This window comes from Chrysemys picta, chromosome 6, assembly GCF_011386835.1.
Source record: "Chrysemys picta bellii isolate R12L10 chromosome 6, ASM1138683v2, whole genome shotgun sequence".
Classification (NCBI taxonomy): Eukaryota; Metazoa; Chordata; order Testudines; family Emydidae; genus Chrysemys; species Chrysemys picta.
Genome location: NC_088796.1, coordinates 89,256,616 through 89,284,338, shown reverse-complemented (window position 1 = coordinate 89,284,338; position 27,723 = coordinate 89,256,616). Strand labels below are relative to the sequence as shown.

Sequence of the window (27,723 nt, the reverse complement as noted above, 5' to 3'; positions counted from 1 at the left end):
TAAAGATAATAGGGATCAACTGTTTTCCATATCCACTGAAGGTAGGGGAAGAAGCAATTGGTTTATTTTGCTGCAAGAGAGATTTAGGTTAAATATTAGGAAAAACTTTCTAACTATAAGGATAATTAAGCACTGAAGCATGTTACCTTGGGAGGTTGTGGAATCTCTATCTTTGGCAGTTTTTAAGAGCAGATTACATAAACATCTGCCAGATATGGTTTAGATATACTTACTGCTGCCTCAGTGCAGGGGAATGGACAAAATGACTTCTTGAGGTCCCTTTCCAACCCTTCATTTCTGTGAGTCCAGGAGTCAGCTGAGAGTCTAGACAAGGACTTGGTCTATTTCATCTTTACTATGATGATCACACTTTGGTAGGTGCTTTACATAAATCCATTAATGTTAACTTTGTAAAGTGGTTTGAGGTTCTCAGATGGCCAGGTCCATAGAAGTACCCAGTGTTACTGGTGGACCAAGTGATCAAGATGTTGGGTAAAGCCCAGGATGCCTACAGATTACACAGCAGGGACGTGGTGGGGGTGAAGTGCTCATGGTTGTGCTATGGATTTACAGGCATCACTCCCTCCTCTGTTAGGAATACATGAGAAGTAATCACAGTAATACACAGGCTGACGGAGCTGTAGCCTTTGGCTCTCATAGGCCTTGGCTACACTTACCCGGTAGTTCGGCGGCGAGCGATCGAACTTCTGGGTTCGACTTATCGCGTCTAGTCTGGACGCGATAAGTCGAACCCGGAAGTGCTCGCCGTCGACTGCGGTACTCCAGCTCGGCGAGAGGAGTACCGCGGAGTCGATGGGGGAGCCTGCCTGCCGAGTGTGGACCAAGGTAAATTTGAACTAAGGTACTTCGAACTTCAGCTACGTTATTCACATAGCTGAAGTTGCGTACCTTAGTTCGAATTAGGGGGGTAGTGTAGACCTGGCCATAGACTTTAAGGCCTGAAAGCATCATCGTGATCTAGTCCGACCTCCTGCATATTGCAAGCACCCACCCACTGGGCCACTCCTGTAATAGACTCATAGCCTCTAGCTGAGTTACTGAAGTCCTCAAATCTTGATTTAAAGACTTCCAAATGACAGAGAATCTACCATCTACTCTGATTGAAAGCAGCAAGTGACCCGTGCGCTCTTCATCCTGGGGCTTCTAATAAAGCAGGAAGATGGGGACATGCTGCTGGGTCTAAGCCAGACCGCACCGTGCAGGAGCCCAACTCCTCCCCCCTTCTCCCGTAGCCACACAACCCCTCTCGGGCCCCGTTCTTCATGCGTCTCCCCCACATTCGGATACACAGTCCCTGCTGACTGAGCCTTCTTCCGCGCGATACTGAGTAAACTAAGCTCCCCTGCCGCAGCTTATAAGGTTTGCGCATGAGCATGCGCAGGACGCCCCTCCACCCCGCTCCTGCTGGGAGGTGGAGGCGTGTGTACGCATGCGTGAGAACCAGCTCGTGTAATGCAGCCCTGCCGGGGGCTCGGGGTGATTTTGCGCATGCGCAGCGGCAGGGCCGCGCTCCGAACGAAGAGGGTGGCTGGGCTCGTTGCTGCGCGACACGGAGGTAGCGGGTACGGTGAGGTGACCGGGGCGTGACCGGCACAGGGACCAGCGCGGCCCCTAGAGGTGAAGCCCCGCCCTGCCCGGGCGCTGGCGGTTGAGACCCTGCGCCCGGCCGTTGGGCTCGCGGAGCGGCTGAATGGCTGCAGGCGCGATGCGGTGGTGCGGAAGTAACGCGGGTGCGGGGCAGGGCCTTGCCCTGTCCGGAGTGGGAGGGCCCACTCGTGGGCTGGGCCGGGCTTGGGCGCGTGTGTGGCACGGAGTCCCTCGCAAGCCGGGCGCTGCCTGCTGGGGAGCCCCGTGATGGCACCGTGCGAGGCCCCCGCCAGGCCAGCCGCTGTCCCGTGCCGCGGTTGCTGCGGGGCTTGGCCTGCGAGCCGCCCGCGCGGTGTGGCCATGGCCAGGGCAGGGTCACTGTGGTGCCGGCGGAGGCTCCTGCGTTCATCCCCCGCCCCCGGCAGTGCTACCCCGTGTGGTCTCCTCCCGTTGGGAACAGCAGCAGCTTGGAGCTGGCGTCACAGGTGACCAGCGAAGGGAAAAATAGTTGGCCTCTTTATCTTCTCTTCGCTTCTGTAAGGAAGGTCTGGTTTCTTTTATTTATTTTAACAGTCCCCCGCCCCCCCCCCCTGCACTGTTCTCTGCCCCCCATGATCATTAGAGAACTAGTGAAATGGTGACATCACCAGAGCTAGGAGAGTGAAGGCTGAGCAATCAGAAGGGGAAGGGGCTTTTAAACTATCTGTTTTAAAACTCTTTAATTTTGGTTCTTCAGTGACTAACATTATTTACGGGAAGTCTTCGCTAAATTTCCAACATTGCTTTTAACTGAGGGTTGTTAGTGCTGAGAATCATCCATAACTCTCAGAGGAACTCCAGCAAAACCAGGAAAGACTAAGCTTGACATTGCTGATATATCTATAGTAAAACAAGCAAGGGGGTGAGGAGGAAACCTACAGGCCTTCTCAGGCACAAGACTAATAATTTATTCTTTATAGGTTACCTTTTATGACACACAGTTTAAAAATAATATTTGAGTCTGAATGTGCTTGCAAGTTGCATTAAGATTACTATTACTGCAAGAATGACTTACTTTGTACACCTGACTCTGTTCCGTGTGTAGTCAATTTCACAGATTCTTCTTGTTTTGGGTTTTTCGCATAGCAATGGAAGACAGAGAGAGAGAGAGAGATATTTTTAATACCCAAAATTCCTTTAAGCTTTTTTAAAAATTTGATTGTCTTTCAGGTTGATTATGTAACTTTATTAATGGTTGTCCAGTCGAGGAGTGGTGTTATTAACATTTTGCAGTCCTGGTTTTTGAGTTTATATAGTAAAATCTATTCAGGGGAAATGTTGAAAGACATAACATCCTTTTTAAAGGGGTTGTCAAATTATGGGCTGGTGAACCTTCAGTGTTGCCTTTTCAATTTACATCTGACTAGTTCATTTTTTTTCTTTATGCAAGATAAGCATTGGCTCCCATTAAATACTTTCTATAGTTTATTCTTGATCTATGATTTGTATTTATAGGTGCAATATTATGGTTATGAAAGCTTCAGTAGAAGATGATGATTCAGGATGGGAGCTCAATATACCTGACAAGATGGAAAAGGGTAATACAAACTGGATTGATATTACCCAGGAATTTGAAGAGGCCTGTAGAGGTAAGTTGTACTTCTCAGACTCTTAAGGATTCAAATTTTTAAGAAGACCAAACATAATTCTTGAAGTTGCCTTCTAGTCTAAGGCTCCACTCCTGCAATGAGCTCAGTACGGGTAGACTCCATTGACTTTATTGGAAGTATGCAGATTCAGGAGTCTGCCTGTGTCAAGATTATAGTAGGATTGGGGTCCATGAGATTAGCAACCCTCTTCAGAAGATATAAACCTCCTTCCTTGTTTCAGGCTGCTTTCCTCCTTATGGTTTTTCTCGTTCTGTTGTTAATCATTTTTTCCCCCATCCTTCTCTTGATGGGAAATCTTGTTTATACATACTGGACCTGCCTCCTGTTTTTCTGGAACTGCCAAATTTATCTAGATTGAACACAGCCCTGTATCCTAGAAATTGACTGTCCAATGCTGATTTTTATTCATTTCTGCACTTGAATCAAAACTGATAAGTTTCTCATGAGAGGTAATACTTTTAGGTTATTGGGAGAAAAATTAATACCTTCAGTTACTGTTAAGATTGCTACTCAGTGTTAATTTGCCTTGTGCATAATTTTTAAACTGACCCTTGTTGCAACATTAAATCAAAAATAACTTTCCACCAGTATATTACACACATTATTTTGCATGCATCAACTGAGGATTTCCTTATACTAATCTATAAGGGGGCTCCTCAGATGCTGTCTTAGAGCAATTTTAAGTTCCCTTTGAATTGTTGGAATGGCACGAAGGGGGTGCCTTGGGTGATGGCACTGAGCAGTTGGTGTCACATTTCATGGTAACTGTGCCTGTATTCCCTCTTTTAGTCCACCAAGGGTACTCTCAGCCATCGCTTCTCTTGGGAGGAGACCTCTGTCTCTTTCCCTCCTGATTGGGATGTTAGGGGCTGCACAGCTCCCTGATTTACACTGATGTATTCCCAGCAAGCTAGACTGCCTAAACAGGCCAGCATCGGTGCTTTGCTGTCTCTCCAATGGCTATGAACAGTGTAATTGCCAGCAGTTACAAGTTACCACCAGTTCTTTCTAAGCAAGCACATTTATTTTTAAGGTAAAACCATTACAATGAAAACATATTAAAAATAATAAAAGAACCTATATGCATGCTAAAAAGCTTACCAGAAGTCACCCCAATTCCACCCTCAGGCTCTAGTAGGTCAGTCTTTGAAAACCCACAACTGGGTTTTCTCCATGATTACAAGTTCATAATGTCTGACTCCTAACCAACAGATCAGCCTGTTTCTTTATATAGCTCAGGCCTTTGATCTCCACCTCTGGGAACAGATAATCAGCAATCACCCTCTCTTCAGGGTGTATGGGTTTTTGCATAACCCAAGGTAGGAATCTACATTAACCTCTCCTTAGGAGTTTCCATGGAAATGCACTTACTGTCCTCACAGTCCATTTTTGTCTGGCACATTTTCAGTATAGTCCTTTGGACTCCCAGATCTCCCATCACATCTGTTCCCTGGAGAGGTAACATACAATCCTGACCACAATTCTATATGAACTTTGCATTTAATGAAATGGATCCCAAAGTTACTTAAACTTAATTCAATAAGGTTTTATGAGGATATTGCAGGAAATTGCCATATCTGTCTTTGGCACTTCCCAGGGGCACCCTGGTTCTGAGGCACCTCGCTACCACCTGTCCTTAGTGTGTGGAAGTCTTGTCTGTGCCTTCTGTAGTTCAGCTCCCTGATTCCATCAGCCTCTGGCAACACGAAGCACTATCCTCCAAGACTCCACAGGCCTCGCTGTCTCTGTACAGGTTAGACTAGAGCCACGCACCAACCCCCAAGTCCTGCAAGTGCCCAGCTCCAGTTCCACTGAACATTCACAGAACTGTCAGAATCTATGCTTCCAAAGGAATAGCGTGCACCAGCTTACAAGATTCCCAGCATTTTCAGTTAAGGATGGCTGAGATCCCCTTTTCATAAAATCAGTCTTACTGGCAACCTGTTTTCACAGATTGAAAGATGCCAGAATGCCTCTCTGCTCCCACAGATAGACAGACCTTTGACCTTCACCTGAAAACAGGATTTTCCCATTGCTCTCGCACTGTTTTCCACCTCTTGTTAGTTTCCTTCTGGAGTCTCTGCCAGATCTTCATTAGCATTTGCCTCTGTGTGCTAATAGATTTCTACTGTGAGATACACAATGGTTCACCAGGGAGATGTTCTCTCCTGTCTGGGGAGGTTTGTCTCTAGGCACACTACCTTCGAGTATCCTGCCTTTAGCTGCAAGGCCTAGAGACATGATTTTCAACATATGTACCTAAGTCCTCTTGTTTTTTCTATACATATTTCTCACAATGATTATGATGACCTGTGTGATATAGGCTTTCATTAGCGACCTTACATGATGATCTTTTGGTGAATCCAGGGGACCCATCTATCCCTGTGTCCTCTGCCAGTTGCATTAGGAGATCTTTGGGTCATGCTATCACATTTGGTATTCTATTTTGCCTTCAGCATCATAATATACATCCAAAGGTAGAGCAACAATGCATGCCTTTCTTCTGTATCTTGTTCTTCTTGTAGTGTAAAGGCTGTTTAGCCAGTTGAGCAAGCTGGTTAAATATCGTGATGAGCTGCTTTAGAGTTATATCCAAATTAATGATTTGTCCTGTTGTGTTCCTTTTAGAACTGAAGTTGGGAGAACTGCTTCATGACAAGCTGTAAGTATGCAACAGGGATATAATTTTTGAAATGGGAGTAATATGTATTGGTATTTAGTGACCAACAAGATACTTAGCCTTTCTGATTTTGTCCTTATATGCTATCTTTTTGTACTTGTCCTTTTTGTAGGTGTACTTTTTGATTTTCTGGTCATTAAAGAGCTCCTGATGGAGTCATATTGGCCTCTTACTAGTCTTCCTATTTTTCCTTTGCATCAGAATAGTTTGCAGTTGTGCCTTTAATATTGTCTCCTTGAGAAACTGACAGCTCTTCTGAAGTACTCCTTCCCTTAGATTTTCTTCCCATGGACCTTACTTAGCAATTCTGTGTTTGTTAAAGTCTGATTTTTTTTTTTTTTTAAGTTGTCTTTATTCTGCTGCTCTCACTCCTTTGTTTCCTTAGAATAATGAAATCTATCATTTAAAATGTCACTGTCATTTTAGGATAAATAATGGGTAATATATAAAAAGAACAGGAGTACTTGTGGCACCTTAGAGACTAACAAATTTATTAGTCTCTAAGGTGCCACAAGTACTCCTGTTCTTTTTGCGGATACAGACTAACACGGCTGCTACTCTGAAACGGGTAATATATAGTGTAAGGGTGACAGGAATAAGGTTTGGATTCAGCAAAGCACTTGAACATGTTCTTAGAGTCCATTGATGTCAAAATCACTTCCATGAAACTGTTTTAACCATCTGAGTATTTTTAACTTGTCAGAAAAATATTTTTCAGGTGTTAATGCCATGTTAACAAAGATAACATTATTAGATAACAAAATGTATATCAGATGCTTCAAAAATAATATTTTTGTACAAAAATTATATATCAAATCATTAAAGTCAGTAGGAATTAAGCAGCTGCTTAAATGCCTTCCTGAATAAGGATGCTTTCGTGAATCAGCCTACATTTTGCAGCAGTATTTTTTGTGGCTTCTACTTTCTCAACACTGCACCAGGCTAGCTGAATAGTTTATATGCCAAAGTCGAGGCCTTGTCTGTTGTTTTCCATACACCGGCTTTAACCTGAATGTTATCTTACACGTTCATTAGCTGTATGAACCATTATGACAGCAACAGATTATAGTGTCAGAAACTGGATTGTTTCTGCATGATTTTTATAAAACTGTTTAAAAACAAAACTGAGGCTTAAAACTTGAGTTCTGTATTTCTTGTTTGTTGGGGTGAAAACGTAAATGTTTTCTCTGGTTGTGGCATAATCAAGACCAGTTTGTTTTAGTTAAAATCAGTTAAAGCTATCCGATATGCATAATTTTTGGTCTCTAAGAGGTGTGTGTGTGTGTGTGTGTGTGAAGATACATACACATAGGCACAGATACTTAGTAATTGGATATTTGGCTAAAGAAGTGCTCTTCAGTTTAAAATAAAGCCCAGGATTTTCAAGAGGACTTGAGGCTCCATAAAAATTGGGTACTTACAAGGTTGCTGAGGTTGGGCACCTAACATCACTAGTTACTCTTGACAGTCTTTGCCAGTGTGTTGACAAATGGCAAGCTCAAAACACATCACTTGTCAGTGTCTCGGTATTTAGTAGTTTTTGATACTGATGCCTGATGATAGTGTGTGGAAATCCATTGCTTTGTGCAAATTAAATGATTGTAGACTTAGTGTTTGTTTGCTTTTCATTGTTGTCCTTAGTTTTGGTCTTTTTGAAGCCATGTCTGCTATTGAAATGATGGATCCCAAGATGGATGCTGGCATGATTGGAAACCAAGTTAATCGAAAGGTTCTTAACTTTGAGCAAGCTATCAAGGTTGGTGTCTCTTCCTTCCTTCCTTTTTCTCCTTTTTATTGGCTCTTAATGCGTTTAAAAAAAAAAGCAGAGTTTTAATAAATCATAGCTATAATTAATTTCAACAATCACTTTAGTGACCTATGTAAACTGAATATTTCAACATTTAATAGAGAACTTGTATTATGATATTTTCCCTTCAGATATTTTCAGAAGAAATAACATGCTTTAGAATTTGAAGCCCTATTCATCTACAGAATAAGTACAATACAGATAACTGCAATATAAGTTTCCCCATGCTTCCCAAATGTATGCTTCTGAGATGAAGATTTATTAGATTCTCTAGTCCTTTCTGCTGAAAGGATATTTCAGTCTCCTTGTCCATTTAGTACTTGGTCTCTCTACTAATATTGTAAATTGACACTGGATTTGATAATGTGGATTCCTGTTCACTAGGAACTGGACAGAGGCCAAGTAATTTAACAAAGGCCATGGAGCAGCAGTCTGATGATGATCTTTCACTACTGATGTCCTCAAATTGAACTGATGAAGTAAAATTGAAAGATTCTGCATCCATCTTGAGGTATCCAGTCACCATAGTTAGATAAGAAAAACAAACATTTTGAAAGAGTCAAAAGAGAAGCATCTCTAAGAATACCTTCTTGATTTTTTTCAAAACATGGATTTGGGTGCATCGAACAAATGGCTTCCTAACTGGTAAGGTATCCTCTTTTAGGCTTTGATCCTGCAGTCTATGGTGCTCTCTGCAGGCATTTGCACACATGAAGTTTCTTGTAAAACTGGACCTTGGTTATTAATCCAGTGTTTGCATCTATGGTATATATTTTTGAATGTTAGTTTAACCAGTTTTATAACTTTTACAGGCTGCTTAATGATGCTAGAATGAAACTGCTGAGATATATTTGTCTATTTCTACCTATCAGTGTGAGTTTTTGTAATGTGCTCATCACCATGGTATCTACTGCAAAAATCTTCAGAATTCCAAAGGTGTGGTTACCACAGTCATGAATAGGGCCCTACCAAATTCACAGTCCATTTTTGTAAATTTCATGGTCATAGTATTTTAAAAATCTTGAATTTCATTATTTCAGATGTTTAAATCTCAAATTTCAGAGTTGTAACAAAGCATGAATATTTATTGAAAAATGGCAAAATACAAATGTAAAACCCTTAAGTCAGCATTTCTGAAACTGGGGGTCCTGACCCAAAAGGGGATTGCAAAACTATTGTGTGTGTGCGGGGAGGTCATGGTATTGCCACCGTTACTTCTGAATTGCTCTCAGAACTGGGTAGCTGAAGGACAGCAGCTGCTGGATGGGTGCCGAGCTCTGAAGGCAACATCGCCACCAGGAGCAGCGCAGCCTTCAGAGCTGGATTCCCAGCCAGCAGCCACTGTTCTCCGGCCACCCAGCTCTGAAGGCAGTGCCAACAGCAGCAGTAGCGCAGAAGTAAGGGTGGCAATACCATACTATGCAACACTTACTTCTGTGCTGCTGCTGGCAGCGGCACTGCATTCAGACCTGGGTGCCTGGCCAGCAGCTGCCTCTCTCTGGCCACCCAGCTCTGAAGGCAGCACAGAAGTAAGGGTGGCAATACTTCGGCCCCTTTACAATAGGCTTGAGACCCCCTTTTGGATTGGGAGCCCCAGTTTGAGAAACGCAGTGTACATGTGTATATACTTTTATCCTATAGTATGAAAGAGTACACACAAGACCAGATTTCACGGGGGGAGACCAGATTTCACGGTCCGTGACCTGTTTTTCATGGCTGTGAATTTGGTAGGCCCTAGTCATGAAGCTGATTAGTAAAACCAACCAAATACAAATATCGTAGTTGATTAACTTTTAAAATTAAATTAATATTGTATTCTTTAAAATTCCCTTTCTGCTGTGCAAAGAATGACATATCTATTGTTTGTATAATCTGTCACTTTCATGTTTTTTTTTTCTTTAAGGATGGCATCATTAAAATTAAAGATCTATCTTTACCTCAGCTGATAGGGATAATGGATACTTGTTTTTGCTGCTTGGTAAGAATTTGCTCCTTTTAATGCTGTTTTAATACTTTCAAAACTGGAGTTTAAGTGATTATGAAAAAGATGTAGGTTTTCTTGGTAAGGAAGGATTTTAGGTATATTGATCCATTGAGTAGACACATTTACATACTGTATGTTTAAATTTCCTGTAACAATTAGTAGTTGGAGTGATACAACTGGTGCTGATACAGTTAGTAGTTGGAGTTCAGTAATCAGGGTCTCAAGAAACCTTGTGATCTAAAAGACCCATTAGTTTAAAAAAAAAAAAAATCTGGGATTTTGACTACAATGTACTAGAGAGAGATTATAGAATCTTATTTAAATTAGAAATCTGATCAAATTCTATATATTTTCACTGACTTCTCTACAATACAGATTTTTATATGCATAAGAGGTTATAAAGATATATGGTAAAGGAGATGTGTAAATTTATTTTTAATTGAATGTGTAAACATGTATGTGCTAAATGCCACAAAATAATTTTTAAAGGTACATAGGACATGTTTTAAACCAAAACTCTACTGTATTTAATATTCTGTGAAGATATTGAAGGATGTGCCTAGATTATTGAAGCTTTCTCTCTGTTCTCATTTACATGAGTTTCATGTTCTACCAGGAGGTCATGGAAAGGAAGCTATGTTTAGACTTGAAATTGTAGATTACTAATATATTTTAGCAGCAAACTACAATTGTGACTACTTGTGTAATGGAACAACATTAGAGGAATACATGTATAGTATGTAATTCATGTCCAGTGAGAAGCTTACTTCCATACTCCTTGGACTAGGAGCTTTGTAGAGGTAGCTTGTTTAACTTTGTAGAGGTAGCTTGTTTAACTTTGTAGAGGTAGCTTGTTACTTGTTCAAGTAAAGTGGTGCATAATACTCTAGTTTGTGTCCCCTTTCCTTTCTTTGGTCCCCCACCTCTACCTCCTTAGCCAACAGATGAAGAGATGTTGATGGGTGTCAGATATCCTCATTTGGTCCTTTTTGCTGGATGGAAGGTTGGCACGTTATGAAATCTCTTTGAGGACTGATTTAGACAGGATAAAATAGAAAAGGAATGGGAATATTAAAAAAATTGCAGACTCAGAAATAAAGTATGTACTTTTATTTTCTTTCTAGATAACATGGTTGGAAGGTCATTCCTTGGCACAAACAGTGTTTACTTGCCTATATATACATAATCCAGACTTCATAGAAGATCCTGCCATGAAGGCTTTTGCTCTGGGGATCCTAAAAATCTGTGATATTGCCAGAGAAAAAGTAAATAAAGCTGCAGTTTTTGAAGAGGTATGTTTCAGTATGACCTGTGATTACAATATGTATAGCACCATACTTACACATGGTGCTTTACAGAAATAAAAAAATGGCTTGAAGAGTGAAGTTTGACTACATTATTGTAGAATGGTCTGGGAGAGAGGTTAGTTTTCTTGAACAAAATATCACTGGTCACCTAATTTCTCTTAAACTTTTTCTTGAATTCATTATTTGCTTTCTATTTTGTAGAATACATGAGAGAGCAAATAAGAATGCTTTTATTCATAAACAGCCTATATATGAACAGAAAAGATGGCATAGGTCAGTAGAAAATTATTAATGCGGGGATGGAGATAGGTCTTATTGCCTGCTATTGAAACCAGGTGTATTTGATCATTAGGATTTTTTTGTTTAGCTTTGAATTTTCTGGCCAGGATAAAGAGGCAATGTGCTACACTCCGCACCCTTCCTCTCTCCCTCCCCTTCCCCAGTATTGTACTAGGAGTCAGGAGATCTTGTCCTCTTCTCTGCTCTGTGATTATTTTCCAATCTGTTAATGGCTTCAGTACTTTTTAAAGTGCTTTGAGATTTATGGATGGAAAGTACTATAGAAAAATATTATTAATATACTATATATTAAAAACTGAACTAGCTTGTAGGAATCTGTACCACAAATATTAAACCAGCCTCCTGAAGTTCCGATTGGTTGCTGTGTAAGACTAGACCTGCAATTTTGCATTGGGTGCAGAAATTTAGAAAAAAGTGTAAAGTGTAGTTATTGCTGCTGTATGTTATTGTATGTAGTTATTGCTGCTAAGTGTAATTATTATTGCTGTTTTTGGTGAAAGCACCTAATTGTTCCATTTCACATTTAGGAAGATTTTCAGTCCATGACCTATGGGTTTAAAATGGCTAATAGTGTGACAGATCTTCGAGTTACAGGTAAAATTCAGAACTTTGGGGAAAAAGAAAAGTCCTGACATTTTCGTGCTTTCAGTTCAGAGATCCATTTTAAAATGTGAATAAAATATGAGCCATTTCCATTATTACGTACATTATTTTCTTCCCATATATTCTGGTCAGAAATTTTCAATATGCATAATTTAAATTTAAAAAATGCTTGAACTGGAATCTTCTAATTTGGCTTGTTTGTAAAATCTGATTGTGATTAACGTAAATAAATTTTGAATGAAAAATGGCGAGGTAGTTTTAAAGCTGTGGGCATTTCATGTCAGAATTTTGCATGTATGTGCATTATTTTTGCTGTTCTTTCAGTTGGCCTATATGTAGAACAGGGGTTCTCAAACTTCATTGCACTGCAACCACCTTCTGACAACAAAGTTACTATATGACGAGTGGAGGGGAGGAGAGGGAGAGGGATGGAGCCAAGCTTCGCTGCCCCAGGTGGGGGGAGAGGAGACCAGAGCCAAAGCCCCGCCACCCTGGGTGGAGGTGGAGCTCAGGCTTCAGCTTCAGCCATGGGTCCCAGCAAAACTAAACCAATAGTTTGAGAACCGTTGATATAGAGAAATTGAGAAAATTTAAGGCATTAGGAAAACTTCTTAGTTTCGGATCAATCTGAAAACTCTGAGATGCCTAGAATTTAAGATTGGCTGAGTTCCAGATTTAACCTTTGTCAAGCCAAATAGCTTCATGTTATGTTGCAAAGCTCCATTTGTAAAGAAACATTCTTAATCACAACAAATCAATAATTTTCATGCATGGAACTAGCTTTAATGCAGTGGTAAGATTGAGAAGTCAAACTCTTGTTTTGACAGTAACTTAAGTGGAAATTAAAACTCTTAAGAGAACATTAGTCTTCTCCAAACGTGCAAAATTATTTAGTTAACTTCTAACAAACAGACATTGTGGAAATACACAGTTAATATCACCCAATCTCAATTGTGCATCTGCTCCCTCCTAACTTCCGTGCACATCTGTTGTACTGTAGTTAAGGGGAGACTTTTGGAGTTTGAAACCTGCAGCTCTGAACATCTTAAATCCTTCATTTACATAAGGATTTTTTGTACACTTGTAGATCTCTGGAGTTCACGAATTTGTTTTTCTGTAAATATTTCCAGCCTCTGAATGCCTCTGATGTATATGTTACCTAACTGTTGGTCCAGTTCCTAAAAAAATACATATTCTTAGACACAGTAGCAATGTGTTAAATTTTGCAATTTGACAACAGTGATTTCTGAAATTGCATTTGCTTTTGGCAAATTGTCCTCTGTGTCCAAAAAATTAGACACTGAGACGAAAGGTAGAGAGAGTTTCTTCTTTGGAACAGCTGGAGACAGAGAATGGGTAGGCTCAGATTTGTCAAACATTTATTAGTCAGAGACTGATACAAAAGATGGAGCCATGGGTTCAGGAACAGCACTTTAATAAGCATTCTAGCATCATCCCCTTAACAGCTGAGGGTAGGAGTTAGACTTCTCGCAGGTAGCTAGCCCTTGATGTCACCAGTAGAGCTTCTTTGGTGATGACCTTTGGCCAATAGGTGCTTTAAATACTTCAGATTTTGAATTAAGCTCACGACTCTCCTCATCCTCTATGTTGCATGTGTGCATCTGAGTTTAATCAGAATAATAGATGGTTTTTTAAAAATGTGACTTTTCCAGGCATGCTAAAAGATGTAGAAGATGACATGCAACGAAGAGTAAAGGTAGTTTTTCTTTAGCTTCCTACTTTTTTCTGTTATATGTTAAATAGACTTCAAATAATATGGTTTCCTTTTAGACAAGTTATGTAAACATATTATTAGTATTTAAGAAACATTAGTTCCCCCACCCCCCAGTAATAGTCCTGTGGAGGAGAATTGAATTTTTTTTGTATGCCCGTTTTTGCTTAAGACACTATCAGACTGTCTACAGCAGGATTCAGAATGTTGTTAGCTAGTACAGACAAGGTTTGTAGGTTTTCAAGTAGGAATAGAAAGGATAGTCTGGTGAAGGAGGTCTGGTCTACTAGACTGGACTGAGACTTGGTAACCTGGATTTAATTCCTGTTTCAACTACAAAATTACTGTGTGACTGTAGAAAGTCACTCAGTCTATCCTGTGCCTCAGTTTGCTAGCTGTGAATGGGGGGATACTGTTTCTCTACTCATGGAAGGGAGGGATGTCAAGATAGGCTCTATTAATGATTGTGGATTGCGCAGATCATATGGCAAGATGGGTCATATAAATACCTATAAAGATAGTTACAAGTCAACTTGAGATGCCTTCTAACCTCAGATTAGAATTGATGTTAATCTTACCTGATATCAGAAATATCCAAACAAATTTAATGTTTTTACCTCTATATCGAAGTTATTTTCTAAACAATGGCATCACTTTTGCAATTTTATTAATACGTTGTGTTTCTAACTCCTTCAATTTTAGAGCACTCGAAGTCGACAAGGAGAAGAGAGAGATCCAGAAGTTGAACTTGAAGTAATGAACTTTTTACAATTTTTTGGTGGACTGTATGAAATAGTTCATATTACTTAGATGAATGTTTTCAATAACTAATTTCTAGAATTTGTCCTAAAATAGGAAAACATGTTTTAACATAGATCATCAAGACAATAAGGAAGAATTCACTTCGCTGTAATAGCTGCATAGTTATTACTTTTGTGGTAGCACTTAAAACGTTAAGTTTGAATCAATGGTACCAACTTAAGAAGTAGCTGTCCAACCAAACTTCCTGGTCTCTCACAAGGTGTGTTTGTGTTTTTCTCTTCTGTTGGAAGGAGGTTGGAGACTATTGGTGCCATAATGTCATCAGTTCACTACTTCAGAAACAGAAATTACTTTGAAAATAAGTAGGCCAAAAAAGTTGCAAATAGAGTTGGAAAGCAGATACTTTCTACTCTCAAAATAGATAGTATGTCGATAAGAGCAGTTTATAAAATCTTGTTTTTAATTAAATAAATGCTAAATTTTTTTTTGAAGGGTTGGCACTGTTTTTGGGTACTTTTTTCTCATTTTTGGTACTTTTTATTTTGTTGTAGCATCAGCAGTGCTTAGCAGTATTCAGCAGAGTGAAGTTTACCCGTGTACTACTGACAGTTCTTATCGCCTTCACCAAAAAAGAGGTACAAATACTCAATATTTCTGCACTTACTCTGTGATCCTGTGAAATGTTTGGGGTTTTATTTGTTTGTTTTCATTTTGGAGGGCAAAAAATTGTCCTAGAGAATCTTACTCCAGTAGCTCACCTCCCTGCATCATCAACTTGGGGGCATGGGTGAACTCTGAAGAGTAGCAGCCCGCTATCCACCAGCACCAATATGTTCCTCACTTAGTTCTTAGGAAGTTATAGGGTCTTGCACAGAAATATGTTGTTGATCAGGTAATAACAAAACAAACCAACTCAACCTATTGATGAACCTGGAAAATTCTCTTTAAGCAAATGGAACCTGAAAGATAGGGTTTCCAGGAGGACTGTCATTAACAGGTGACTAGCAATAATTTTTGTGTGGGAAATCATGATGAATTTTCCCTTTTTGAGGTTCTGAATTTCTATTCAGGCTTCACTGGTCGTTGGGAGAGGAAGAGGTCAGGGCTGTACACCAGTCTACCAGCTCATGAGCATGAAATTTCCATGGGGTGGGATGGAAAATGACCCTTTTTAGGGCTGAGAGATAGTATTGGGGTAGGCTGGATGAGACTAAGAGTTGTTTTTATTTCCCTCAGATTTGTCTGTTTTTGTTACTTTGTACAGTGGAGGGAGGTAACTAGCTCTTACAGGCTGTCCTGGAGTTCCCTGCTTAAGTACTTACCTGCAGCAGCTACACCCTGAACAGCATAAAAGGGCCTTAAACTCAGTGAAAATCAGGTGCAAGTATTTTAGATGCAGAGGAGGATAGAGCATTAAGGAGGAAATAGCACTCTGAATTTAATTAGCAGCAGTATAAATAATAGCGTTAGCTCTTATGTCAGGGCTGCGATAGATAGATGTGTTTGTGTTCCACAACCAAATCCTGATCTTCAGAACTGTTATGGGTGACTGCTCACAAACTGGGCCATTCATTTTACGTGTGGTCAAATATTTCTCACTTTAAATTCTTCATTTAGTTCATGGTCAAGATTGATTGATTGCATTTGGGATCTGCTTTGCAGCCTGTAGCAGCTCTGTGTTAAGGCATTGTGCCAAGTATTAGAGGGGTAGCCGTGTTAGTCTGTATCCACAAAACCAACGAGGAGTCCGGTGGCACCTTAAAGACTAAGGGCATAAGCTTTTGTGGGGGGAAAAAACTCACTTCTTCAGATGCATGGAGTGAAAATTACAGTGGGTTTTAGCCCACGAAAGCTTATGCCCAAATAAATCTGTTAGTCTTTTAAGGTGTCACCGGACTCCTCGTTGTTGTTAAGGCAAAGCTACAGAAAGTGGATATTTATCTTGCACTGTTTTTTGTTAATATCAGTTTCTGGCCTGGTTAAGTTTTTATCAGACTATTTTTCTGTCTGTTGAGTTTTTATAAATCTCTTCTAAAACAGCATATTTAAATTTTACCTGTAATACTTATCTTGCATCAAGGACAGTTAACCTAGATTTTTAAAACTGAACATTTATGTTCCCAGCAAGCAGTTTAAACACATGCTCAATAATACTAATAAAATAGGTGCAGATCTAAAATGTCAGAACATTGTGTATTTCAGTAGACTATAAATCATTACCTTCTAATCAGCAATTTGGCATCAGGATTTTCTAACGTTTTGAAGCAATTTTATGGTACTTAAGCATCCATTAACATAGAACATTTAAGGACTCCTTATTTTCTAATGAGAGGGATATATTTCCACCAAGAGAAACTATCTCTGTTGCAAGAGTGCTTCCCTTATAAACTGACAAAACTCAGAAGGTAGAAAATTTGCTTCTGACACATACTAGCTTATCACTGAAGTCTAACTGATTAAGGGTTATCTAGAGGTTGTACAAGCTATACATTGGACAGATGCATTAAAACCTATTGGATCAAAAATGTAGTGTGTTCTATTAAAAAAAAAAAAAAAATCCCATATATCTGGGTTCCAATTCTTGGGAAGGTTACAAAATTTGCTTTCGTACAGACGTAGGTCATGAAGCATGTGAAAATGTTTTGTTATATTTTCCAGACAAGTGCAGTTGCAGAAGCTCAGAAGCTAATGACTCAAGCAGCTGACCTGCTTTCTGCCATCCACAACTCATTGCATCATGGTATCCAGGCTCAGAATGATACTACAAAAGGAGGTAAGCATCAGGGTTAGTAGTTCTCTCCTGCCTGGAACATAGTGTCCTTGTGATAGGCTGGGCCTTCTCTAGGGCCACACTCAAGCAGTTTCAGAGTCTCTTTCCCATCCAAAGTCCTTTCCTGCTTGGGACCCATACTGCAGCCTTTCCATGTACTCTGGCGTTCCTGTAAAAATCTGGTTTGTTTGTGGTGGTCTGGCATGGCTGGACCCTGGGTCGAGATTTATTTTCAACCCCTGCCCTGCGGTGACCAGCTTGTCCTGGGTCTAAGTCCTTGTGGGCAGCGAATTCTTGTCAGCTGTTTTTTCTCTCAGCGGCTCTGTACCAAGAATCAGCTATTTCTGAGGCACTGTTAACTATCAGAGAATCCTAGAAATGTAGGACTGGAAGGGACCTCAATAGGTCATCTACTCCAGTCCCCTGCACTGTGGCAGGAGGACTAAGTATTATCTAGACCATTCCTGACAGCTGTTTGTCTAACCTATTCTTAAAAACCTCCAATGATGGAGATTCCACGACCTCCATAGATAATTTGTTCCAGTGCTTAAATAGCCTTACAGTTAGGAAGTTTTCCTAACGTCTAACCTACTTCTCCCTTGCTGCAATTTATGTCCATTACTTCTTGTCCTGTTTTCAGTGGTTAAGGAGAACCATTTATCATTGTCCTCTTTATAACAACCTTTTATGTAGTTGAAGACCGTTATCATGTCCCCCCTCAGTCTTCTCTTCTCCAAACTAAACTAACTCTATTTTTTCAATCTTCCCTCATAGGTCATGTTTTCTAGACCTTTAATCGTTTTTGTTGCTCTTCTCTGGACTTTCTCCAATTTGTCCACATCTTTCCTGAAATGTGGCACCCAGAACTGGACACAGTACTCCAGTTGAAGCCTTATCAGGTTACATAAGAAGTCTGGCAGAGCTAGGAACTGAACCCAGATTCTCAGGTGTCCAAGCGCTTGCCTTGACCACAAGACTAAACCTTCCTACTTCTGTTGTAGCACAACTAAATAATTACCTGAGGGATCACCTCCCTCCCTTGTCAGATAAGATGGATCCTCTTTGTTATGAAAAAGATGGCAGTGGATTGTGACATGGCATTCTCTATGAGGATTCAGAGACTCTGGAACTAGCTCCTCCTATTCCAAAATAGCTAAATTTCCTTTCAGAGAGACAAGATGGGTGAGGTAATAGCTTTTACACAGCTACAGCTACACAACAAATTTCCTTTCGGGTGTGCTGCTAAGGACATGTTTTTGGAGAGGATTGAGTGTTTGCTTCCCAAGAGGAGGACAAAGTAGAAAGGAGTTTTTATAGTGGCTGAGATCCTGTTTGAATTTCTATTTTAATACTGCTGGAATTTTGTTGTACTACAAAGTATGAGTTAGGGTGCCTAGAGCCCATAAGTGTGTTTATTATTTAAATAAATTACTATATTAAATAAATCTCTGATGGAAATGTATCCAGGCCAAAATGCTGTTTAAAAAAAAATATAAAAGTACGGGGGAGGCAGCATAGTATACATTTGCCTTTTTGGTAGCTTTGGCTCAATACAAGAGCTCAACACAGATCTGCTGCCAAGCAAGTCTATACCAATTTTTATTTTTCAAGAGAGAGAGGAAGATAAGGGTTTAAACTGTCACTAAACAAAATGTCATTATGTTGATCGCTTCTAATTTGTTATAATTCAGGGTGCTTAAATAGCCACATTGTATGGCTATTTATTCCTTGGCAGAGACAAATATTCTAATAAGTACAATAGCACCAGTACTAAGTAAGAAGACCTCTCTTGATTTAATGTTGAGTTGGGGAGAAATGCTGGAATCCATATAGGGTGTTCATAAAATTGCAGGAAAAAACATTTTACATTTTTAATGTGTAGAAAATAAGGATTGCCATTAGTAAGGTTTTAAATATCCGCTGTTCGATAAATTTATTTTTTCTGATGCAATTCTTAATGGATATAATTTTAAATGATGTTTCTGCTTGTGTGACAATAAGAGAAATTCACTATAGAGAGTCTTACGCTATGTCTACACTAATGTGGTAAGTTGACCTACACTACGCAACTCCAACTACATGAATAACGTAGCTGGAGTCAACGTACCTTAGGTCGAGTTACCGAGGGGTCTACACCGCGGAGAAATCAACGGGAGATACTCTCCTGTCGACTTGCCTTACTCTTCTCATCAGGATAGAGTACAAGGATTGACTGGAGAGCGATCTGCTGTCGATTTGGCAGGTCTTCACTAGATCTGCTAAATCGACCGCCAGTGGATCAATCTCAGAGTGTCGATCCCAGCCGTAGTGTAGACCTGCAGTTAGACAGACTTTACAGGAAAACTGTAGAAGGAACTTATTTGTAATCCTTGTAAAGCTGAAGAACCACCTATGGGAATAGAGTAGAAAACAATACAATGATATAAAGTCTTTAAATATCTACACTCACTGCTCTGCTCTTTTAAAAACTTAATTCCTTGATTTTTTTTTTTTAAACGTTAATTTGTATAAATCAATTCAGTTCATGAACTGACTAGCAATTAGTACACTATGGACATGGAATATAGGACTATAAGATTCCTCATACTGCCACACAGCTTTGTCATGGGCAGGGGGGACCATTTGCAAAAGTGAGATGGTAGCATGGATTCCATTTAATACTAAGCCTCACTGCTGAGCCTAATGGAAAAGGGTGCTAGTTGGGTGGTGGTTGATTGTTTTTGTGTGATGTATATTATGTCCAAAAGAAGTGGACTGAGACCAATAACTCATTATGTAAGCCACCAACCAGTCCACAGAGGGTAATGAATGTCAGGCACTACTAATCCTGGTTAAATCTGAGCCAACCATTGAACACAGTTTACGCATACTTCATTATGATATCCAGTAACTGAGACCAAAATCTCTGATCCATGTATTTCACCAACTCAGTTGATTAAAAAATAGTGCGTTTTTGTTCCTTCCTGCATGTTATAAGATTATTCTCTTAATTTATTCTAAGCAATTGATTCTTTTTTTACATTCATGTTGGCAAGCTGAAACACCTAGAATTGATATCTTGACCATTTACAGCAGACCTGCTTCCCAAAATATGCAATAACTATATATTTTATGTGCTTTGTTTTGCTTCTTTACTCAGTTGTCTATGCAGATGTATACTGTAATTTGAATTCAACTTTAAAAAACAACAACCTCCCTTAGCCATAAAGTAATATTACTTTTCCAGTTCTCTGTTGAATTCTGACAGATGTCTTAGTTAGATTTCTGAAAAGAGGAAAGGTTTTGAAAACTTGTTTTTGCCTCATGAGAGAAATGTTAATTAAATATTTAGATAATGGGAGGCTTGATCACTTTTTTTTTTAAACAAACCTTGAGCTTTGAAGGAGTCTATCATATGACTCCAGCATTATAGAGACTTGCAAACATTTGCTATTTAGTAATACGAGGAGCAGATTTGCATTTCTGCCAAACGCCATTACTTAGCTTGACATAGTACAAAGTAGATGATTAAACGAAGAACGTGAATCATTTGGATTACATAAAGGCCCCGTTGTGTTCCCCTACCCATGTGAGGACACCCCTCCCATGTGTAAAGGGATATAGTTGAAATGTTTCTATTTCCTGTGACGGGGGTTAGCAGATCCAGGAGTGGGCAGGACCCTGAGGATGAGATCATTTTATTAAGTGCACTAAAGGCAGGTCTACACTACCACTTAAGTCGATCTAACTTACGTCATTCAGTGGTGTGAAAAAGACACCCTCCTGAGCGACGCAAGTTACAGTGACCTAAGTGCACTCCACACTGGCACTATATGCAGCTGCGCCAAGGTAGCGCATCTAGTGTAGACCTGCCCTAAGATATGGGACGATGTTCAGACTATGCAACTAGCTTGTAGAAAAGTAAGAACTTTTAACTAGTGTGCATTTTTAAATAATGACTCTTATGATAGTTGTAATAATTGAGTAATTAGTATAGCTAGTAATCTAAATGTAATTGTCAGTTTAATTTACAAGAGAAAAATGTACCTTTAATTTTTGGAATAGCTTCCTTTCATAACCAGCATGCCTTTGAAGATACTTAATTTGGATAAATGAAGAATGGTTTGTTTTATACATGGAAGTTTAAAAAAAGTTCAGAAAACCCAAATCACATAAAATCTTTCTTCTTCTGTCTTTTTTTTTTAAAGATCATCCTATTATGATGGGTTTTGAGCCCCTTGTTAACCAGAGGTTGCTCCCTCCAACTTTTCCTCGATATGCAAAAATAATTAAAAGGGAAGAAATGGTCAACTATTTTTCGAAACTTATAGACCGAATAAAAACTGTATGTGAAGTGGTCAATTTAACTAATTTGCACTGTATACTGGTGAGTGTGAATACTGCTTATTATCTTTATGTAAATAGAGATAAGAGTTTATTATCTAGCTCTTTCAAAAAAGTAATGATTTCATATATATGTTTGTTATTGTTCAAAGAACAGGTTGTATGTTTCAAACTTCAGTTTTTCCCTCCTTAGTAATACCTTCTTAGAAGTTTGAAATTACATTTCTTCCTGCTACTTAGTACTTTTAGCAAATATCTTTTTTTTCCCTCTCCTATTCCTTTGCTTTCCATATCTTGCTAAAATCATAATTACAGATAGTGATGGAGCAGAGTGGGGCTAACTAAGTTGTTTTCCTGTTCTAATTGGAAAGAAAGCTGCATCTATGCAGCAGAACACAATATAGTCCTTACAGCAGGGATGGGCAAACTTTGGCCTGAGAGCCACATCTGGGTATGGAAATTGTATGGCGGGCCAAGAATGCTCACAAAATTGGGGATGGGGTGTGGGAGGAGGTGAGGGCCCTGGCTGGGGGGGGGCAGGCTCTGGGATGGAGCCAGAAATTAGGAGTTCAGGGTGTGGGAGGGGGCTCCGGGCTGGTGCGGTGGGGTGAGGGGTTTGGGATGCAGGAGGATGCTCCAGGCTGGGACCGAGGGGGTTTGGAGGGCGGGAGGGGGAATCAGGGTGGGGGGTGAGCTCTCCGTCTGGGGGTGCAGGCTCTGGTGTGGGGCCTGGATGAGGGGTTTTGGGTACAAGAGGGGGCTCCAGACTGGGATCGAGGGGTTCGGAGGGCGGGAGGGAGATCAGGGCTGGGGCAGGAGGTTGGGGGGGCACAAGGGTGCAGGCTCTGGGCAATGCTTATCTCAAGCATCTCCCAGAAGCAGCGGCATGTCCATCTCCTCCCCCCCCCCCCCTTATGCGGAGATGTGGCCAGGCGGCACTGTGCACTGTCCTGTCCACAGGCACTGCCCCCACAGCTCCCATTGGCCGGGAACCATGGCCAATGGGAGCTGCGGGGGGCGGGCTTGGTGCAGGAGCAGCATGTGGCACCCCCTGTTTTCCCCTATGCATAGGAGCTGGGGTGGGGGGGGGAGGGGGATGGCGGCACATGCCAGCTGCTTCCCAGGAGCTGTGCAGAGCCACAGCATGCACGGAGCGGGGCAAGCCACCGACCCCACTCCCCGGCAGGAGCTTGAGGCCGGATTAAAAGTTCTGGGGGGCTGGATGTGGCCCACTGGCCGTAGTTTGCACACCCCTGCCTTACAGTATTGCAGAGGATATTGATTTTTCTTCTGCTTTTTTATTTCTTGCTAGCAGTGAGTGAGTTAATACAATTTTTAGAATTCTGATAACCAATATTCCACCCCGAGTTATGGCATAGATTTAAAAGAAACACTTAACTCCATGGTTAACTCCATCCCTATTCAGAGACTCGCAAAAACATGTTTAACTTTAAGCATAAGTTCTTTCCTGCTTAACAGAGGCTTTCCCAAATTAGGGCCTATAAAAGTTAAGATAGAAAATAAAAATGTAGACCAAACATTCAAACCTAACATTTCATTGAATTACAAAAGAGGTATGGTTGCACCGGGCAGAGTTCCAAGAAAGAGAACAAAGATCTTTTTAACATTATAACAACTCTTTGTATTAGACATGCTGTCTGTAATGCTAATAAACTCATCATTTTCATAAAACAGTTAATATTAGTTGAATAGTTAGTCCTATCCTGTCATTTACACAACTCAAGTTGGAGATGACCGTAACAGTTTGATACTGCCTCTTTTTTTATAATTTTATCATACTGTTGGTAGTTGGAAGGAATTTTAATAATCTTCTAGTTTTATTCAATAAGATTTAGGATTTCAACAACTTTTGTATTTTGAGACAAAATCATATATCAACTGCAAAATGTATTGTTTAAGCTTATTCACACTTTTATTTCATATTAAAGATTTAATTCTTTTTCATACATTTCAAACTGGTATATTAACCTTGCTTCTCTTTCCATCCTAAATGTAAATTAGGATTTTTTCTGTGAATTTAGCGAGCAATCGCCTTGTGTTCTCTCAAGATCTCTCTTACAGGCAAGTCCTAATTTATAATGAAATGTCTATTACATTTTTATAACCACACTAGAATAAAATAATCACTTACAGTATTGTTGTTTTTAAATGTTCAAATTATATAGTTGATATCAACACAATCATTAGTATGAAAGATGTAAAACAAAAAATTGAACTCTTCAGATTTTTTGTATCAAATGTTTTTTATTTTGAATAGCTGACAGTCTAAATACAGTATTTGTTTTTATTTATTGTTGATTAACTTGAGCAAATGTGTTGTGAAGATGGTATAAACACAGAGTTAAATCCACTTCCCTTGCAGTAAGCCAGGAGAGTGCAGATACTCTTGTAAAGCATCTCCACCTGCATCTTCCCTGTGCAGTCTCAATGTGGGATTTAATTAGTGTAGAGAGCCTCGTGCTCATCTTCCACCCCATGGCTGAATTTCATCCATAGCATATTCCTACTGCTACATCAGTAGCTGAAGGTTGGGAAAGAACTGAATATTTGTAGCCTTTTCACTCCTCGGTGTTCCCTGAAATAATATTGTAAGCTTTATTGACCCAGAGGAAAATACCTTCTTACAGCAGGCTTTGCTTTGAAAAGGGGTATCCAGATAGGGTGACCAGATGTCCCGATTTTATAGGGACAGTCCTGATATTCGGGGCTTTTTCGTATATGGACACCTATTACCCACACTTGGTTCCAACTTTTCATACTTGCTATCTAATCAACCTATATCCAGATGTCAAAACTTGATTATCTTTGATCCTGGAGCTCATGGAAAAAAATGTTGGTTTTGGGTTTTTTTGTGGGAAATTGTGAAATGCTGTTTTTTAAATTTTCCACTGAATATTTTGGTTTTTAAATAAAAAACCAAAAACCTACAAAACTCTGATTGAAAAAAACAAAACTTATTAGACTTAAAATAATCTGTTCTCAAGAAAACAAAAAATGATTATTTTTTAACTAAAGACACACAAATTACTAAAAATGTTTTTCAGTTTTTGGTTTTTCATCAGGAAGATTTTGACCAAAATTAAAATTTTTCATTTTGGTCAAAAAGCCATGTTTTTGTTAGAAAAACAGTTTGAGAATTTCAGCTAGCCCTAAATGTCAAGCTGGGCCAGGGAAAAGAGAAGGAAGGTTTACCTCACAGTGGCACTAATGTAGACCCAAATGAAACATTACTCCTTGCCTAATCTCTGGGTAGGTAAGGAGCATTGTTAGCAGGGCCCCATTTACTGTGTGACACATCAGCGAACATATGCAACAATGACCCCCGGTTAGGGGCGTGGCTGAAAGGAGGCAAGACAGCTATTACAGACCAAAGCAAATGTGAGCAGCTGGGGAGGCTTGCAAGAGGCGCCTGTAACTTGCAAAACTCCTAAACTGCATTGAAGCAGACACCTTCTTCTTATAGAGCTGGGTTGTTGCATAGTGTCATAGCTCCATTCAAGTCATAACTGCACTTGCACTTTACGTCAGCTGAGATTCTGCCTTTCTAAGAGGCAAGTTCCTCAGTTGTGGAGCTCCTAAGGTGCCTACCAGCAGACCCTGCTTCACATGCACTTTAAGAGTTCTGCAGGAAGGGGATGCTGTGGTCATGGAGGAGAAAGTAAAATGGGAACCAGGCAGTGGCATCAGAGGCAAAAGAAAATACAGCTAATAGAAGTCATCGCAAGGCAAGTTTCTTTTCCACACCTCCCCTATTGTCTGCATTTTCTCCTGCCTTCTGGGGCACTGCTTAGCCTCTTCTCTGCCACTCCCCAAAGGATCCTCCCCACTCCCCAAACTTTCAGAACAGAGGACAACTCTGTTATTAGCGCAGCTGTATAATCAGTTTGCATGCTGGGCCTCCATGATTGTAAGCTCAGTGTGAGGTGAGCAGTGCTCACTGCCCCTGTTGCCCCAGGGATGAGGACTCCCTACATGCCCCACTCTTTTGGGTCTCTCGCCTACCAAACCATTTAACTTTTTGTTTAACAGTGTATTTCTCATAAGATTTCTGAAATAATTTAACTACTGTAGTTACTTTATAAATCAACTATTTTAAAAAAAAGTATATTTCTAAAAATAGATGATTAACTTCAAAAAAATCTTTTCCTTCCAGACTACATTCCTTGTGGATAACAAGAAGGTGTTTGGAACGCATCTCATACAAGATATGGTGAAAGATGCATTAAGATCTTTTGTCAGTCCTCCAGTACTTTCTCCTAAGTAAGTAGAGCAGCCTGGGTTCTGTCTATTTAAGCATCAGTACAAAATATTTCACATGCCTTTCTGTTTAAAAACAAGAATCAAAACCCCAGTTCAGTTAGTTACAACTGATTATGTGTTTTTCTATAAGCAGAGACTCTTAATGTTTGTGTTTGAAGAAGTCACTTAAACATGTCAGTGGTGGTTACAGTGGCAGATTAGCCACTTCGCCAACGGGGCCAGTGCTCAAAGGCCCCGGCCAAATGGGGGGCCCCCAGAAAAATGATAGTGTTCCACCCGCCCAGCACTCCTGCTGGGGAGTGGGGTCGGGGAGTGGGGGCTTGCCCTGCTGTGCCTGCCCGGCGCTCCTGCTGGAAAGTGGGGAAGCTCCCATGCTCCGACCCCGCTCCCCGGCAGGAGTGCTGGGCGTGGGGGCAGGGACAAGCCCCCATGCTCCAAGGCCATTTCCCCAGCAGGAGCAGCTAGCTGGTGGGGGCTTGGAACCAGGATGGACCGGCAGCCCCCCTATCAGCTCCCTGCTCCCCTAAGTTCCCTTCAGCTGTCCCTCCCCCCACAGTCATGTGCTGCTCCTGCCCTCTGCCTTGGAGCTCCTGCTTGTTGTGCAGGGGAGCGGGGAAGAGGGGGGCTAATGTCAGGGTGTCCCCCTCCCCCTATTCCTGCCCACCCCCCCAGCCCCTTATCCCCTCTCCATATAGAGCAGGGTGGAGACAGGACAGGGATCAGGAGAGAGAGAGCTTGCTGGCTGCAGCTGCTGTCTCAACTTCCTGATATTTTTAAAGGCAATGTACTGGGGGGGGGGGGCAAGCATACTTAAAGGGGCAATGCGCATCTCTCTCCCACACACACAGTGTGTGTCCGTCTCTGTCTGCCATGCTGTCTCCCCTCTCTCCATTCGTGCTGCCTTGTAGAATGTGAGGCTACATTAACAACAGTGTGTTAACCCTTGAGGGCTCAGCCGAATGCTAGTTCATCATTTAGCAGTAATGCATTCCCTAGGAAATATCCCAACCTCTTCCACTCTCTAACTTCACCACCTCAACCAAGCTTCACAATCATCATTACTATGTACAGTATTAAATTGTTTGTTTAAAACTAATACTGTGTGTGTGTAATATAGTTTTTTTGTCTGGTGAAAAGAATTTCTTGAAATCTAACCCCTCCCCTTTTACATTAATTCTTATGGGGAAATTGGATTCGCTTAACATCGTTTAGCTTAAAGTTGCATTTTTCAGGAACATAACTACAACGTTAAGCGAGGAATTACTGTAGTTGGAAAACCACTGACAGGCTAGAAACCTCTGACTGCTAGAAGCTGGGGACAGGATTTCAGGGGATGTGGATCACTCAATAAATTGCCCTGTTTTGCTCATTCCCTCTAGCATCTGGCACCAGCCACTGTCAGAAGACAAGATACTGGACTAGATGGACCATTGGTCTGACCAATATGATGGTCATTATTAGGTTCTTATGACCTCGGTAGTACTGGCTGCCCTCTTTTTTTCTAACATGGCTAAAGTCAGAATCTCCCCACTTAATTGGGTAACAGTCAGTATTTAGAGCAATCGTAGTTTCACTTGATATCACTCTGGATATTTCCTTATAGATGTTGTCTATATAACAACCATCAGGCTAAGGACTACATTGATTCCTTTGTGACCCATTGTGTTCGGGTAAGTGTCAATTGTCTTACGAAGACCTTTAATACATATTTAGGCACTGTCAAAGGAATTCAGCACCTTTGAAAATGAGATTGAGATACCTAACTTGAGGCCAGAATTTTTAAACATGGATTCCTAAATTCTTAACCTTTTGAAAACAAACATAACTGTTGCAATTTGCAATCCCAGGACCATCGTATGGGGGACAGGTTTTGTAGTAATTTATAAAATGGGTATAGATCTCTAGTAATGGGAAGTA

General features: G+C 40.5%; 1 protein-coding gene and 1 long non-coding RNA gene across 7 annotated transcripts in view; both read left to right on the top strand.

The window, feature by feature from the left end:
• Nucleotides 1-1,296: 1,296 nt before the first annotated feature.
• Nucleotides 1,297-27,723, top strand: part of NAA35 (N-alpha-acetyltransferase 35, NatC auxiliary subunit) — a 39,254-nt gene continuing 12,827 nt past the window's right edge. Inside the window, exons 1-15 of one of the 6 annotated variants that reach the window (XM_005304309.5) lie at nucleotides 1,297-1,638; nucleotides 3,103-3,236; nucleotides 5,886-5,919; nucleotides 7,579-7,693; nucleotides 9,648-9,722; nucleotides 10,853-11,020; nucleotides 11,863-11,929; nucleotides 13,612-13,655; nucleotides 14,373-14,423; nucleotides 14,984-15,067; nucleotides 17,091-17,205; nucleotides 21,390-21,568; nucleotides 23,548-23,607; nucleotides 25,700-25,806; nucleotides 27,410-27,476. In XM_005304309.5, coding sequence (XP_005304366.1) covers nucleotides 3,113-3,236; nucleotides 5,886-5,919; nucleotides 7,579-7,693; nucleotides 9,648-9,722; nucleotides 10,853-11,020; nucleotides 11,863-11,929; nucleotides 13,612-13,655; nucleotides 14,373-14,423; nucleotides 14,984-15,067; nucleotides 17,091-17,205; nucleotides 21,390-21,568; nucleotides 23,548-23,607; nucleotides 25,700-25,806; nucleotides 27,410-27,476 — 1,290 coding nt within the window. In that variant the 5' untranslated portion in view covers nucleotides 1,297-1,638; nucleotides 3,103-3,112. Of the gene's footprint in view, nucleotides 1,735-1,946; nucleotides 2,154-3,102; nucleotides 3,237-5,885; nucleotides 5,920-7,578; nucleotides 7,694-9,647; nucleotides 9,723-10,852; nucleotides 11,021-11,862; nucleotides 11,930-13,611; nucleotides 13,656-14,372; nucleotides 14,424-14,983; nucleotides 15,068-17,090; nucleotides 17,206-21,389; nucleotides 21,569-23,547; nucleotides 23,608-25,699; nucleotides 25,807-27,409; nucleotides 27,477-27,723 lie in introns of those variants that run through there. The other 5 variants (XM_024101156.3, XM_005304310.5, XM_042854549.2 and 2 more) reach the window with 5 other exon arrangements.
• On the top strand, nucleotides 10,398-10,787 carry LOC135984377 (uncharacterized). Its single transcript, XR_010602320.1, has 2 exons — nucleotides 10,398-10,528; nucleotides 10,575-10,787. It is a non-coding gene; the product is annotated as an uncharacterized LOC135984377 (long non-coding RNA).